General features: G+C 41.3%; 1 protein-coding gene across 1 annotated transcript in view; it reads right to left on the reverse strand.

Annotated features, from left to right (window-relative positions):
* Window positions 1–8,403: 8,403 nt before the first annotated feature.
* LOC102308391 (insulin-like growth factor-binding protein 5) overlaps window positions 8,404–16,137 on the reverse strand; it is a 12,578-nt gene continuing 4,844 nt past the window's right edge. Inside the window, exons 2-4 of the mRNA XM_005925769.3 lie at window positions 12,395–12,603; window positions 12,170–12,289; window positions 8,404–11,517 (exon numbers count right to left, since the gene is read on the reverse strand). Of these exons, the coding sequence (XP_005925831.1) occupies window positions 11,380–11,517; window positions 12,170–12,289; window positions 12,395–12,603 (467 nt within the window). The 3' untranslated portion in view covers window positions 8,404–11,379. The remainder of the gene's footprint in view (window positions 11,518–12,169; window positions 12,290–12,394; window positions 12,604–16,137) is intronic.

The raw sequence follows: 16,137 nt of genomic DNA on the forward strand, positions 1-16,137 counted from the left end.
TAAGATTTTGCAGTGAAAATGTTGTGTTAATTTAACTTTGACTGTAAAATCTGACATCATCCATGTTTTTCTTGGAATCCACACCCATCCGTATAATAAACTGCAGAGAGCTGTTGTTGTTTTTCAGCAGTTTGCCTGTCAACACTTACGATAATAACCCTGGAAACCGTTGTCGTACCATAGGCACGAGAAAAGTTTTCGTACCATGTGTGTGTGTGCGTGTGTGTGTGTGTGTGTGTGTGTGTGTGTGTGTGTGTGTGTGTGTGTGTGTGTGGTGTGTGTGTGTGTGTGTGTGTGTGTGTGTGTGTGTGTTGCCAGGGTTACTAATTAAGTGTTGACATGAGGAGGGATTAGGCTGACATTGACAAATGTGATACTAAGTGGTAAAGGTGTCTATGAATAAACCAGCCCATTCATACACACACATACACACAAACACCTACACACACAAAACCCCATGCACACACACTTTTGTACTGCTGCACATCATGACTTTAAGAGTGGAAACCAGTGTAAATGTAAGGATAATACTTATTCTGACATGATTTGTAACTTGCTGTACAGTGCTGTCTCACTCATACACGCTGAGAGGAAGAATGTTTGCAGACAGTTTTTGGCCCTTGAGGCAAGTGCTCTCATTGATTTCATGTAATCACCGTATTTCAGTCTCTGTTGCACTGTCACTGTAAAAATAGCAGTGCGTGAATCAAAAAAGTTGCAGGATAGTGAAGTTGTTATCTACGTTTAATTTGACACTTTAACTACACGAATGAATAGCTTTTGTGTAAGTGGAAATCTTTTTGCCATGTCAGTAGATATCTTTTTAAGTCAGGATAGCTGTGCCAATTTGGTACTGGTTAGTGTATTAGGAATGAAAGGATGCCACAATGTTTGATGAAAAATTTAAATGGGCAACATAAAGAGGATTGAATTCAAAGACACCCTGAAAATCAAAGTGGAAGGCTAGCCCATTCTGATGAAATTTCACTCATGCCTAATGACAGTCAGGGCGTTGCTGCCACGCCTATAGAGGTCTGTGTGTCTCTCCATGGATATGCCTCCCATCGCCATGCCTTATGATGTTACAGGCAGCATAACCTTCTCCAGAGCTTCTCCAGACCCTTTCATGTCTGTCACATGTGCTCAGGGTGAACCTACTCTCATCTGTGAAAAGCACAGGGAGGCAAAATCCAACCTGGCTCCATTGTGCAGTGGACATGAGCACAGGGCACACTAGAGGATGTTTGGGCCCTAAAGCCACCCTCATGAAATCTTTCTCTGATTGTTTGGTCAGGGATATTTACACAAGTGACTTGAAGGATCTAATTTTGTGGCTCTTGCTGTTCCTGAGTAGATACTGGTCCTGCTGATGGGTTAAGGAGCTTCTGGAGTCCTGTCCAAGAGTATCTGCTTGTCTCAAGGCATCTCCTCTATGCTCTTGAGACTGTGCTGAGAGACATAGCAAACCTGACAAAGGTATGTATTGATGTGCCATCCTAGGGGAGTTGGACACTGACCCTGGTCAAATACAGAGCTAGTGAAAAAACAGTCAGAAAAGATGGGCTGGAAAATGTCAGTGCCCTCCACCTGCCAAACTGTTCTTGTTTTGAGGTTGTTTCATTGTTGCCCCTCTAGTGCACCTGCTGTTCATTTCATTAACACCAAAGCAGTTAAAACCGAATACCAACCTCCTCTGCTACTAACTATTTAATTAATTTGACACTATACTCTGTGTTCCTTTAAGTTTTTGTTTGCTTTATACTCACCTTGTCTTGTTTTACCGAAAGTGTAAAAAAGTTGACCAACTGCACTGTCATAGAGTAGCAACTAGTCACTCATGAGGTAGGCCTGCCTAAAACATAATCTATCATACTTTTTGACTCTACTGGGGACAATAATTTACTAAAATTCAGTTTGTATTTAATAAGAAGTGAAACTCCCGAGCAATAAACTTATCAAGTGTTTACTGGGATTGAATCTCAATCTGTATTTTTTATTTTTTTTAATTTGCTCCTGAATAGAATGAATATGAGTTGATCCCTTTGGAAGCCAAGGGACAAATTTTGAGCATCAAAGCTGTGCTGAAGCTAATTGTGGAGCGACAGAATTTAGACACTACTTTGATAATATCGAATAAGTTTTATCAAGTATTCACAGCAGGTACTTTTAGCGGCTTGATCAAAAACAACTCTGTTGTGAAATATTTTGATATTTTAGTTCCAAATGTAATATTTGTGTCTACATCAGCCACATTTACTTCTTTCTTCTAGTCAAATTGAAGGTTTCTAGCCAGAAAGTGGCATTGGCAAAAACCTCCAAGCAGCTGCCACTTAGAAGATGGTCCTTTGATTTGTGGCACTCAGGCTCTTAAACTTCATGTCAGCTCCAGCTAAATGTAATTTTACACTCAACAAGCAGGATGGGTGTTTTTTGCAGATTGCTCATCTGCAGGTATATACTTTATGTTCCTCAGCAGTCAATCACTCTTTTCTCCCTTTGACTTACATTTGACTTTGATTTACTTCTTTATTTACTTACCCTGGCCATCTGCAGCCATTCAGACATAACAGATTACTTAATTACTTATTTTACTTTTCATACAAGTGATATGTGTTCTCCATATTTTGTCTTTCCCTTTGAGCCTGGTTCGTGACACCATCTGGAGTAATTTATCCTTGGTGGCATGGCTCCATTCTGAGGCCTGGCAGTTCACACCTCCCTGCTTTTTCATGTGCATACATGGAAAGCCAGAGGCGGCGAGAGCACCAGCAAGAGCCTGGCACAAAACAGAGCGGCAGTGACAATGGATATCAGGCTGGTTAAGATAGACACAGCAGAAAAGGAAGAGCAGGTGGGTTGAAAAGTGGCTTGCAGATGTGCAACAAATGTATACAGGATTTAAAAGCCTAAATAATTTGCATATATATGATTTGCTCAATAAATGAAATATTCGTTTGCTAATAAAAGTTGCACTGAATGATTGGGCTTCCTTGAACATCTGTTAAGTTTTTATTTTTGAAGTACGGTACATGTGACATCAAGTAGAAATTGCAAACACTGGGAAATGTCCCCAAGAACAGTCACCAGTGATTTGCCATCAAAATGATTCAAGACTTGGGTGTAAAAAGAGACTTCTTTGAAGTCCAGGCCAAAAGTGTATCATATGAGACCACTCCTGACTGGCTTTGGCCACGTAACCTTATACTTGTGCCCATGTGCCAGTTACTGTAGCTGAACACCAGTCCAATGCTGTATTTAATCACACTCCTGCTCCTTTAGCTACAGCCTCACAGCTTTGTTCAGTTTTTGTGACATATTTTATCTATTTTTTTTATTTATGCCTTGTTTTGGAAGAGAGTTTGTCATAAATGTTTGACAGCTTGGCTCAGTGTCGTCCGTGGATCCTCGGATCCTTCGGCACATCTGATGGTAGTTCGAGGCTGGTCTTTTGCAAAAACACGAATCAAAACAAGTGTCTTTTGTTTGGGCTTTAATAGATCTGGCACAATGAGCTAAGGAGGGTAGTTTTGCAGAAGGATTGAGAGTGGGGGTGAGAATCTCTGCTTGCTTGGTGTTTTTGAGTGTGTGAGTGCATGTGTATGTGCAAAAGCACACGTACTGTATGTGTGTATTGGCACAGAGAGTCCAAGATCCGCCCTACTTTCAGGCTACTATTTCTTTTGTTAGCATTCAACAAACTTCCCTTGATATGTTGATGGTGGGTCTGTTACTAAGACTCCCAGAAGCTGTACTTGTTGAATGTTAACAAAATAATTGTTGTTTTATCTGTGCTGAAATGATAAGGTGCTCCCATGTTAGCAGGAAGTAGAAACATTAACTCTCAATATGGACAAAAAAGCCAATTATTATGTTTCAGCTCAGCAGGGCAGGGAAGACAGTAACAGGGCTGAATCTGCACAGATGTGGTTATGCAGGGGCACGAATAGAGGAACAGATAATGAAGCTGTATCTTAAAGGGGAATTACACTTTATCCACTACCTTCACACAATACCAGAGTTCCTGAACACTCTGGTATTGCATGAAGTGGATTTCATAAGGCCAAAACAAGAGGAAGTTAGCTTTCTGCTAAATACAAGAAACAAGGCTTTTGGCAATTAGCTTCCACTTACCGCTTATTCAGGGTCATACGGGACTGGAGAAATCCAGTTATCATGGTGAGAGAGGTAAGGTACACTAAAGACTAGGGAACACGTTGGTACAGTGTTTATAACATCAAGGCATGATTATCTTGGATTTGGATTCACCACCAGGCCTTTCTGTGTGGAGTTCACGTATTCTCCCTGCACCTGCATGGGCTCTTGGTGAGTACTCTGGCTTCCTATCACAGTCCAAAGACATGCATGCTGTGGCAATATGTGTGAGAAAAATGGTTGTCTTCTTCCTACTGTGTTAGCCTTGTAATAGACTGGTGACCTGACCAGGCTGTACCTCTCCTAGCAGCGCTGATCTGCCGCTCTGTTAGGTTGAATTTAAAATCCTTTCTCGTACAAAGAAAGTCCTAAATGATCAGGCCCATCATATCTTGAGCACCTCATGGTGCCATATCATCACAACTAAGCACTTCACCTTCAGTGTGAATGCTGTGGTTCCTCGAGTTTCAAACAGGCAGCATCTTTACTTTTTACTCTCTACAAACTTTCCTTTTTGACAAAGATGGTAGTTAAGCTTGATCACGTGACCTCGAACAATCCCTTAGTTCAAGTTGTTGGGGAATTTTCCATGATGCGTTGAGCATTTTGTATCCTCTCCCTCTTTTTTTCTTGCTTCCCATGCATTTGCACGCAACTGTTGCATGTAATAATAATAATGGGTCTTCAGGTTTAAAAAAAAAAAAAACTTTACGTAAACATAACAATCTAATATCAGGCAGAAGAGTCATCCGGCTCTTATCATCTCTGTAATCTGAATGTCAAATAAAAAAGTGTTTGATTAAAAAATACACCTATTTTTTTACCTTACTGGTAGCAAGTTGCCACACACAAGTTAGGCGATTTAGTTAGTGCTGGTTTATTTACACATGTGCTCAGCTTATAGCAGTTTGTCTTTTCAGACGTCATCCAATGTTACCCAGGTCATCCGTGTTCCAGCTTCTCCACATACACACACTGCGGTCCCTGCATGTTACTGTGTAAAATAGGAGAATCATGATTAGATGATGGCTGACAGATGTACCAGTCAGCCTCTCCTAGTGCTGCCCCTGAACCCTCTGCTCCACCCCTCCCCTGCAGCTGAGCCAAAACCCCACCCCACTGCTATACTACCGTTACAGTGAACCGTGCAGTCTTCAAGAGACAAATAGGTAAGTTTTGCCTTTTGCATTCTGTGTTTTGTCCTGGTTATTGCCGATTGTTTCTCCATGCTCCTCTTTCTGTCTTCTGTTTCCACTCCCTCACTAACCAGTCGTAGAAGATTTCTGCCCATCCATGAGGTCTGGTTCTGATGGAAGTCTTTTCCTGTATAAAGGGAGTTTGTTCTCCCCACCAACACCAAGCACTTATTCTCTCTATAACATTGTTGGGTTTTTTGCTTTATGATATAAATAACCTCTAGACAACTCTTTTTGTGACTTGGTACTGTAAACTGAACAATATAATAGAAACGACTTGAACTTCATAGTAACCCCATTCTACCACCCTCAGCTGTAAGTGACCTGGAGCAGTGCTTGTAACATTATGTACTGTAAGTTGGCATTAATGCTGCTAAACAGCCAAAATAATTCTATACACTTTCTTCCGGGCAAAAAAGTGTTTTAATGTAATCAGATAAATACCCAAACTCAAATAAAATGGCCTGCATTTGGCCTGCATTTGTATAGCGCTTTTCTAGTCCCTAAGGACCCCAAAGCGCTTCACACTACATTCAGTCATTCACCCATTCACACACACATTCACACACTGGTGATGGCAGCTACATTGTAGCCACAGCTGCCCTGGGGCGCACTGACAGAGGCGAGGCTGCCAGACACTGGTGCCACCGGGCCCTCTGACCACCACCAGTAGACAAACATGGGGTTAGTATCTTGCCCAAGGATATTTGACATGCAGCCAGGAGGCAGCCTGGGATCGAACCACCGACCTTCTGATTAGTGGCTGACCTGCTCTGCCACCTGAGCTACAGCCACCCCCAAAATAAAACAATGCTATGACTTTTGTTTTTTTACATGAAAGCTGATTTTTGCTCATAAATGGATTCTGGTAATGCGTGTTGATTGGTCAGTTAAGGATTTGTGATAAAGTGCCCTTTCTTGATGGTACCAAGTTCCAGGTAAAAATTAATTTGCTTCTTAAGTTAAACTAGAAACTGTATGCTTGTGTAAGAAACAGTTTATTGTTGTGATTGAAAGTAACTGCTGTCAGAGAAAATCCAAAATACCTAGACCATGGAGCCCCCAATCTCATTCGCTGTCTCATTTAAAACTTTTGTTGATGAAATTTCACAGATTCGCTCTGATTCCTTTTAAAAACAATTGTTTAAAATATAAAACTTCATTCAGTTGTTAGAATGATGCAGATTACGTTTTTATATTGCTGGAATCTCCCATAATATTGAGAACGTCTACTAGACTGCACCGCAAGGTTCTCTTTCTTGGCTTGAAGGACGTCAAATCTTAATCTCTAAATATGGTTTACTTAACACACATTTGTGGGTCTCACTGTCACATCCGATCCACGATGAACAACCCACCATTTGGGATTCTAGGTCTTAGTCCATTTGGGATGAAAGGGCTTGGATGAAAACTAGAAAACTAGCAGACACTTGTCTGCCGTCTTCTACCACCAGCACTGGCGGATTCTATCACTAAGTCATGTGATTTACTCCCAACTGCCGTACTTTCTTTCAAATCTCCTTTCATCTCCATCTCAGTGATGACAAGAACCACTATTACCTCTTAAAGAGATAGTATTATACAAGAGCACAAGCAGTGATTTGAAGAGATCCTAAATACGTAGTGTAAACATCTGCATGCCATTTGTAAGCTTATGTCTTTAAATGTCCCATCATCCTGTTTAAAAGTCACATTTAATAAAGTGAGCCACAGGCAACGCAATGCACAAGCAACTAAAAGCATCTCCAAAGCTTTTTGCTTGGGATTTTTCAGCACTGACCATTTGTTTAATTGTATAATTGAAATACAGTACAGAAAAGTATCCCACCTTAGGTCTCGCATGGGCAGAAAAGTGCACAGCACAGCAGTTTGACTGGATTTGGGATGCAGTGAGGTGCGTGAGTTGATGTTAGACGTAGACGTCCAACGTTGTTGGCCTAATTATCTAATAAAAGGGGCATAAATGCTTTGAAGTCCTAAGTGCAGTTGTCAGTTTCTTTGAAGGCAAATAGTAATTGTCATGTACACTACCTCACAAATCAAATCTTCTACACATGTTTCCTCCTCCCTGAAGTCAAAGCATGCGCTGCCCCTGGTCCACACACACACACACACACACACACTCATGGAAACATACCACAACAACCTTTACAGCACCCTTGATCTGCTAGCTACACAGGAACTCCTGGATCCTTCTACCCTTTCATGCCCTGCTTCAGTCACCCACATCTGGAGTCAGTCAAAGTCTTGAGGTCCCCAGGGAAAGATTTTGGTGGCCCCCTAAAAAAAGAAAAGTCCTATTCTGTCACTTCCTTAAAGCCACAAGAGAATAAAAATGACCAGACACCCATCTTCAGAGATGCATGCACATGTCCTTAGAGCCCTTTAATGTTTAACTGAAAGCCAACAGCTAATCAGAAACTGGCATCTGTGCTCTTTGAGTGCATTTATATCATGTTTTTCAAAAGATGGTTGTGACAAACACCTGGATGGTGAAACTGCTTCACATTTAGTATCCACAGAAAATACTTTCAAAGATTACCATATTGTTTCCATATCTTCCATATGCACGCAACTGGATATATACGTCTGTGTAAAGAGGTGTGTCACAGGGAGCGCATTCTTCCTTTAAGTGCTGATAAAGGCAGGTTTTCCATAACATGATTAAGTCTCCTTCAGGCTACAGATCTCTTCTTCCCAGTCATTTGAATAGTGAGCCGGCCCCTGTAGATGTTATCCCCCCCGAAGTTCAAACTCATGTTAAATGACTTCCTTCTTCCGGTGCAATCTTTTTGACTATGGTGTTGAAAACCAGGTGACTTGCCTTCAGGCGAGGCTTTATAAAGTCACATCCTGCATGCTGGATGAGATCCTGTAGTGTAGCCTGGGTGTCTCAGACTTATGTCTAAGAGGTTTAACAGTTCGTGCCTCAGAGATTAGTTAGTGCTTACAATCAGGAAGATTCCCGCTCAAACTGTATGTTTTAAGCCAGTTTAGCAGCTACTTACTCCCCTTAAAGATGCAGTACTAGAAATGAAAGCTTCACGCAGAATGCTTAAATGAATACATAACTTTATTTAAATAAATGCTTTGTCATAACAAAAACAGACAAAGGTTAAAAGAGTACATAAATTACAAGTTGAATAAATATTACACAGTGATATTCACTTTAATAATTTGAGCTTTTTTGTCTTTTTTTTCTTATTTGTCTTATGTAGCTCCAAATACTGACCATTTTATTTCCTGCTATCCTCCTGCCACCGATGGGTCGATTTCACAAGCCAGTGAACACCAAATTACGAAACCCAATTGTATCGTCGCATTACATCCAAAAAGTGTTATGTATTCAGAAATAAAAGCTGTACTGTAGTTACTGTACTACTAAAGTATGTGAATTGAAATTCAAACCAAGTAGGAGATATGAAACCTGAGGAAGCTGCTACTTGCAAACAGGAATCCTGAATTCCAACCTGCAATTGAAATGAAAGAGATAACAGGAACACTGATATTTGCCAAGTTCCAATTTCAGATATTTAAACTGATTGCAGTATTTCATTCCTCGGATTTCCACGACTCCCAGTTATTGTCCTGCTAACTGTATCTAATGTCATGCAATTGGTGACCCCACATCGGGGAAGTGGCTAGGCCCTGATCATGACCACTGCCCATGGCGCTCGCTCTCCCTCTTCTCTGTCTCCTCTGTCTCTATCTCAGCTGTCATCTCTGTGCAATAGGCCATGAAAACATCTCTAGCTGTGTTACTTTCAATCTACTTTTCCCTAAAAGATGCTGCTGTATTGGAGGTCCCAGGCATGGGCTTCACAGCCCCTGTCAACAAATATTACCTCAAAGCACCACCTCTGAAAGGTAAGCACAAGATAACACAACATTTAGCTTTTTTTACTTTTTGTTGTTCTTGCTGTTAAACTAACTTCATGATACCACATCTCGGGATGTTGCCGTGTGTCAATATCAATAGTGAGTAACTGAAATAAGTGCAAGCTGCTTATTTTCGAAAGTGGTAGCGGGGATTTGGTGTTGGAAGTGGGGCAAGGAGCCTTGACAATGTATTCCCAACTGGAAGCCATTTAGGATGCACACATCTGCAGAAGCATTAAAAAAAGCCCTAAAACACGATTTACCTCCGAACATCCTTTGGCTTCCCCTCTCTGGCAATCATATACATTGGCATTCACATGAAGAAGCATGAATCTTAGCTTATTGGTTGTCAAAGAGAAGAAGGAGGTTTAACGGACTGCAGTTCCTCACACATCATTTTTGTCCAGAACTACCCCCAGGCGGAGATTACAAATGGATTTGCAACATATTATCGACACCATTTCAAAGGACCTACCACATTCACTGTTCTTCTCTTAATCAGAACCTCTATTGTCGTATCAAGTATCTGAAAATTGCCCCGCATGATGTCCATGTCACTTTCACGTCAGTATTTAAATGTCTTTGCATATAGGAAGGCACTGTGACTTGTACACAGAGAGAGCGACTCTATTAAAGACCCTGTTATAACCTGTAACCTTTTTGTTTAGATCATGCCCCACTTAGATAAAGGTAGATAACCTCCGCATGGAGGCGTGTAAGCAGAAGGATTTCAGATTGTTAGCTTTTTTGACTTCCCTGTAGTTGACCTACAAGAATCCTTTGAAATTCTTTACAGGCTATTTTTCCCCCCAAGCACAATTACATTGTTCTCATACTTTGTTTCTACAGGAAAAACAAACATTCAGTAACTATATTTAAAAGTAATGTAATACACCATGGTTACACTGTAGTAGCAGTACTGAGGGGGAACCACTTGATAAAGAAACATGGCTCAAAAGTGGGTGGTCTTTACTTCACTGAAGGCAAAGAAAACAGCACAAACAAAACCATACAAAACTACACTTCACACAAATGGATCAGAGAAGCGGCCGGCCCGACTGGGAAGCTGGATTGCATGCACTCATGATCGGAGTCAGACTTGAGTCAGACTTAAGCTGAAAACGTTTAGTTCACCAGTAGAGCCAGCGGTGCTCTCTAAGCTCTGTGTCGCCCTGCATGGCAATGTCTGTTCAAATAGGCACAGTTGGCATATCAGGCTAGCTACATTGTCAAAGAGCCACATACATAGATTCATCTGTGATGGTCTACTTGCTTTTTTTTTGTTTTTTTTGTTTTACGCTTTTACATTAAGAGAAGGCCAGTCCCGATACCACTTCAAGCTCTAGCAATACTTGTGACAAAATCAGAAAAAAAAACCAAAAAGAAAAAGGAAAAAAAAAAGGACATTCTTTTTTGTAATAGGCTCACTCCGTCATATACCAACATACATACTACACATTCAAACTGTACACATGCACGCGTCCATGCACGCATCATTTTGTGATTTTTTTTTTTACACATATCCAAGCAGGTTCCCCTATTCATAAGTGCTCTGACAGAACCCAGATAGAGTCAACTGTTACAGCATATCCCTATCTCTTCTTTGTTTTTTTCTTTTGGAGAACAGATAAAAACAAATTACTCTGGCCAATCGTCAGCTCCACAGTGGCATCATGTTCCATGGCCTAAAACTGATCTGTTTTCAATCAATAAGCCTGATGCTGTTTCTCTCTTTTTCTTCTTTACAATTGTTTTAATTTCACCTCACACAAACCCACAGCTTCTATAAAAATATATCCATTAGTTGCATATATTTTCATGGATCTGCAGCCAAGGGACCAGGCTCATAGAAGGGCGGTCCCGTGATCATAATAGTCAAAGGATCTAGTGAATCTTCTGGGACTTTCACCCTCATTTAGAGAAGAGTGCTTGGTCAACTGAAAAGAAAGGGAAAAAAAATACAGGTGTCTTTTTTTCAGCCTGTTGTTTTGCGATTGGATTTTTTTTCTTCTTTTTTTAAGTTGAAAAAACAAATCTTGAAGTGAACGTAGGGCGGAGCATACAGGTGTGATTCAGAGAGGAGGCGTGGGCCCTGGGTCACGTGGTGGTTAAGGGTTGGGAGATGGGGGAGGTCAAAATGGCCCTCCCAGTTTCACTCATTGTTATTGCTGCTGCTCTCCAGGTCTTTACACTGAATATCACCTCCGCTGTAGTCTGTGCCGGGGAGCTGAACACCGTACTTGTCAACACACCAGCAGATGCCTCGTTTGCGGCCACGAGATGGCTTGCACTGTGGAGAAGAAAACAGTGAGTTAATCCAGCAAGGTCCCATGTTAAAAGGCCTACATTTAAATGAGCTATTTTCCAACTATGTGATAACCACAAAGTGGGGAGTTTTCTTAGTAACTCTGAATTATGGGGGAGAATTATATTTTAGCAAGGATAAACTGCATTTTTAGAGCTAGGGCTGCCTTGAGTTATTGGTGAATGATAGTTAGCTCTCTGCTAGCTTCCAGCACTGCTAATTGGAGTCACTGTATTTGACTTCTTTGGTTTAGGATGTTCATGTCCTTTGGAGCATTTTTGATGTTGTTCCATTTGAGAGGTCTGTGCACTGCTTTTTGTAAGTGAACTATTTGTTAGTTATTTAGCTCTAATTAACAGACATCTGTGTCTGTGTGGTAGAATGATGCAGTATTTGGAGGCAGCTTGCTAACCTGAACTTACCACTATCATCATAACAATGTTTATTTGCATTTCCTGGAGTGAATTCTCAAAGGGCTAAAGCTAACAGCTAGCAAGCAAGTCCACTGATTGCTGTCATTCCACTGAAATAACTATGTTTAATAACAATGAAATTATGCAGTTTATTGTTATGTTGGTCAAATGATTGCTCAAAGGGTGGTGTGAGGCTATATAAGGTTTAAAGAATCAAGGCTCACCTGTTTGCGTTTGAAGAATCCTTTTCTGTCACAGTTGGGAAGGTACAAAGACAGCGCCATTACACGAGAAGTATCCTTCATTCCCTGAATGATCCCGTCCAGTTTTCTCCTGCATGGACCCTTTAGAGAAATGCAGCACGGGATTATTAACCAAACAACTACCAGTTGTATACTGAGATATACACCGCAAAAAACCACATGAAACTTTGCACATGGAATACTTACAAATTCAGGCTCATGCTTGTCAATGGGCAGAGGAGAGTAATCAATGGTTGAGCCAATGATGCGCTGCTTGCCTTGCTTCCTCTTCTGCTCCTTGCGCACTGCAAGGACTTTTTTGCTGTTCACAATCTCTTTGGGATAGAGTGGTGGTGGTCTAACCCCGCCGGTACTCTGTGTGGTTCTGGTGTCCTCGTGTTCTCGGGACTCGCGATCTGCACCACAAAAAACAGCAACAACAGAAAGAGGTTACTTTTTTTTAAATTACATTTTTATGCGCATCCAGCAAGTGTAACTGGAATTCTCTTAAGTTAAAGTGCCTTGATGCATGCTCAATCATTCAGGTAAGGAAATCCCAAAAAGCTGATTCTGTTCATCTGGACGTAGCATAATGTGCTCGTCTCTTACGTTAAAGTTCAGAGAAGTAAGAAAATTTTGGGAGCCCAGTGGTAGCATTATTATTACTGGATTTTTTTAGTTAAAGAATCAGAGAAATCTATTTTTAAATATAAAAATAAACTCTTTTAAATGCCTAATTTAGCTTTTATATGCTATACACAGTGAGCAAGAGAAAGAGAAGCAACTAAGTGTCAAACAAAGTTCCTTCTCACTTTTATCTCGTACTCATTTCTCATATCATTTCATGGTAGTTGTTTTGACTGGAACTTTAAACATTTCTGTGAAGGTAATGTCCTATCAAATGACATTAATAACATATTAATGTACAATATTAACAGTGACATGAGATTTGTTTTTGCAATGTTTAACAAACAGAAAAAAAAATCTTAGTTTAGGATGTTATTTTGCATTATTGTATAGTCATCTGCATAAATGATAAATCATGCCTGTCAGTCCTTTCCACATACAAACAATAACAGGTGGGTGCTTTTCCAAGAGTTTGTGCCAACTGTTGTTTAACATTTGTGTAGGGAGGAGAGAAGGCTGCAGCTCTGGCCAACAGCTGATGAACTCCTACTGGTAAGAGCTTAGTTTTAAATCATCTTTTCTCACCCAACCCCACTTATCAAAGGCCCTTTGCTCTATTTATAACTGGAAAAGTTTGAAATCCTGCATTCATGTTTGAGCTCAGGGCTATCTGTGAGGGAAAAAGACACAAAATATGTAGAAATATATGCACAACATTTTTGCTCAACAGTCTACCAACAACACATCCTCTCATAAGTTTAAAAGTGAGACATGCCGGTCTTCACACATGAATCCAGACACGCTGATATTTATGAGCATAAAGAGCTCTACTAATTGGGAAGCCTGGATCACGTGTTGCATGGAAAAAACTGCTAACATGTTATCTGGGCTAAACTGCAACCGGGCCTGAGGCCCCTGTGTGTAGTAACTTTATAGCGACGTGTCCCACATTAAACTGATTCAAATGTCAAGCTCAGGAAAATCCAGTTGCACCACGGAATCATATAAATGCTTGTACATTTGTGTCACACTGTATGCACTCCTTAGATGTAATTCCAGCTCCCCCAGGGGGCACTGTAGTCTCAGAGATCTGAAAGTCCCTTCTGACAGGATATTTACAGGTTGAGGTCCTTTATCCTTAACCCAAACCCTCCCCTCCCCCTATTCCTATCTTTGGGGCTCAGCCTCTTAAGCCTGGACCCCCAGCCAGAGGTTCTTTGAGGCCACAGAAACAAGCCCTCCACTTCCCCCCTCTTGGCTTAGCTGTACCATAAGTACTGAGTTATTGTGGGGACTTTGCCAGGCCCCAAATGGCTGAAGCCATGGTGCCAGTGGATGACCCTGGTTATATTTATCTGACAAGGAAACCCGCCGTGGTGCACGAGGCCAGGCGCACTGAACCAAAGAGGAATGTTGGCTGCAAACTATATGGCCAACTGCTGCTGGAAGACAAATCAACTTCCATACATGAATATGTTACTTATGAATATAACAATATGTTAGAAATGTGACAAGTTGCATGACTCTGACTGGCCTCTTGGTAGAGAGCCAGCCTGGAGAAAGGCGCTGAGACGTAACAAGGATACGAGCTCAGAGAAACTGATGTTCAAAGGGCCTGACACAGCATGAGTGTCTGGGAGTCTTTGGGAGGGGAGGGGGAGGTGGGGGCTGGAGGCAGGGTGATTACCAGAATTGGGTCTTTGGCTTCTGCGCTGCACTGCCGTCTCTTTGAAATTAATCTCGCAACCCATGACTTGGCAGGCCTCAGTTTGTGTTTAGATATGTCCTTGTGTCTCCCCGCTCAGACTAAGGGGCTATTGCGTGCTATAAATAAACACGTCAAACAAGCATTCTCATGTACACCGTGCATGTGACCACTTTGGAAAACCTTTTTATTTCTGCTGTACAGTCTAATACTTTCTCAGGGCGCTTGATTAAAATGCCACATATCTGGCAATAAAATATCCTGGTGAAAATAAACGCTCTCTGTCGGTCGCTTTGAGAACATGTCTGTCTGGAGAGAATACGGTTAACAATGCGGGACAGATGAAGGTTTTCAAAAAATTCATGCAGCTTTCGAAAAGACAATGGTGCCTGACTTCCATGCTTGCGCTGAAAAAAAAAAAATCACAAAAATCACAAAAATTCATCTTTTCTGATGTGGCCTCTTAGGCTCTGCCACAAAAACTCAGTTTTTCCATGCTAAGGGTACCCAGCTTGTAAAGGAGTCTTAGAGGGTCTGTGTTTAACTCCTGAAACTCGGCCAAGATGCTGGACGGGGGCCAAGTGAGCCAAGTCATGTGCATCTCTTCCATTCAGCCGAGCCCAAAGCCGTGCTGCTATCGCTTCTCCCTCTGCTCGAGCTAAAGATTTCATTAGGGCAAGAGGAGTGGAGTAGCCAAAGGAGGTGCACCTGATACTCCTCTGTTTAAAAATTAACATCTGCACACAATTATGCTTCATGAATATCCCAAGTTTCTTATGGGCACAAGTCCAAGAATGAAAGATAAGCTGCCCCTTCTTTTGATTTTTCTCTCCACTGGGTCTTTAAGACTGTAACAACATCGTTTAGAGAAAAAAACAAAACAGGACAATGGATTCTCCCACCTTCCATTGGATTTCCCAACATTACACCACGTTTGTTACGTCTTGCCTTTGATAACGTCAGTCTGTGCCCTGCATCTGAAATTACATCTTTACAAGATGTAAGAGAGCGGTGAATAGAGGTGCTGTTTAATCTCATCTGGGGGTAGGACAAGATAATTGTGGGGATAAATGAGCCTAAGGGCATCTGTTATATAAAGCACAACGTTAGTAAGCCATCCCTCTGTGTCACACTGCCTCCGCTACTTAATATTTGAAAGCAAGGGCACGGCCCAATAACCCCGCAGTTTCTAGAGCAGAAAAGGAGGTGTGAACAAGCCAAGAGGGATTGTGGGAGTCGCTAAGGAGTGTGTGCAGCAGCATAAAAGTTATCTGATGAGAAAAGGAAATGGGTCCAAATTATGGCAACGTTGCCAGTTGCAGAGCTCTTTTATGGCAAAAGAGTTTTCAGATAAAATGAAGAGTTCGTTTCAGTGGCAAAAAGTAATGAAATGGCACGAACAGCCATTTGAGTTTTCATTAAGAGATTTTGATCCAAACAGGCCAACAAGATACATCCTCTGCACATTACATGACAGATGCGCAGTGGTTTCCTGAGAAGGATTAAGAGACCGATGACTGAAAAAGGCTCACTTCCAAACCAGCTGGAACAGTGAGAAAATCTGGACTTTATCAAATATTCTGTCCAGGTTTTTTTTTTTTTACCACAAGTGCAAGTG

Source organism: Haplochromis burtoni, unplaced genomic scaffold, assembly GCF_018398535.1.
Source record: "Haplochromis burtoni strain Fernald_Lab_line unplaced genomic scaffold, NCSU_Asbu1 Contig_87, whole genome shotgun sequence".
In the NCBI taxonomy this organism is placed as follows: Eukaryota; Metazoa; Chordata; class Actinopteri; order Cichliformes; family Cichlidae; genus Haplochromis; species Haplochromis burtoni.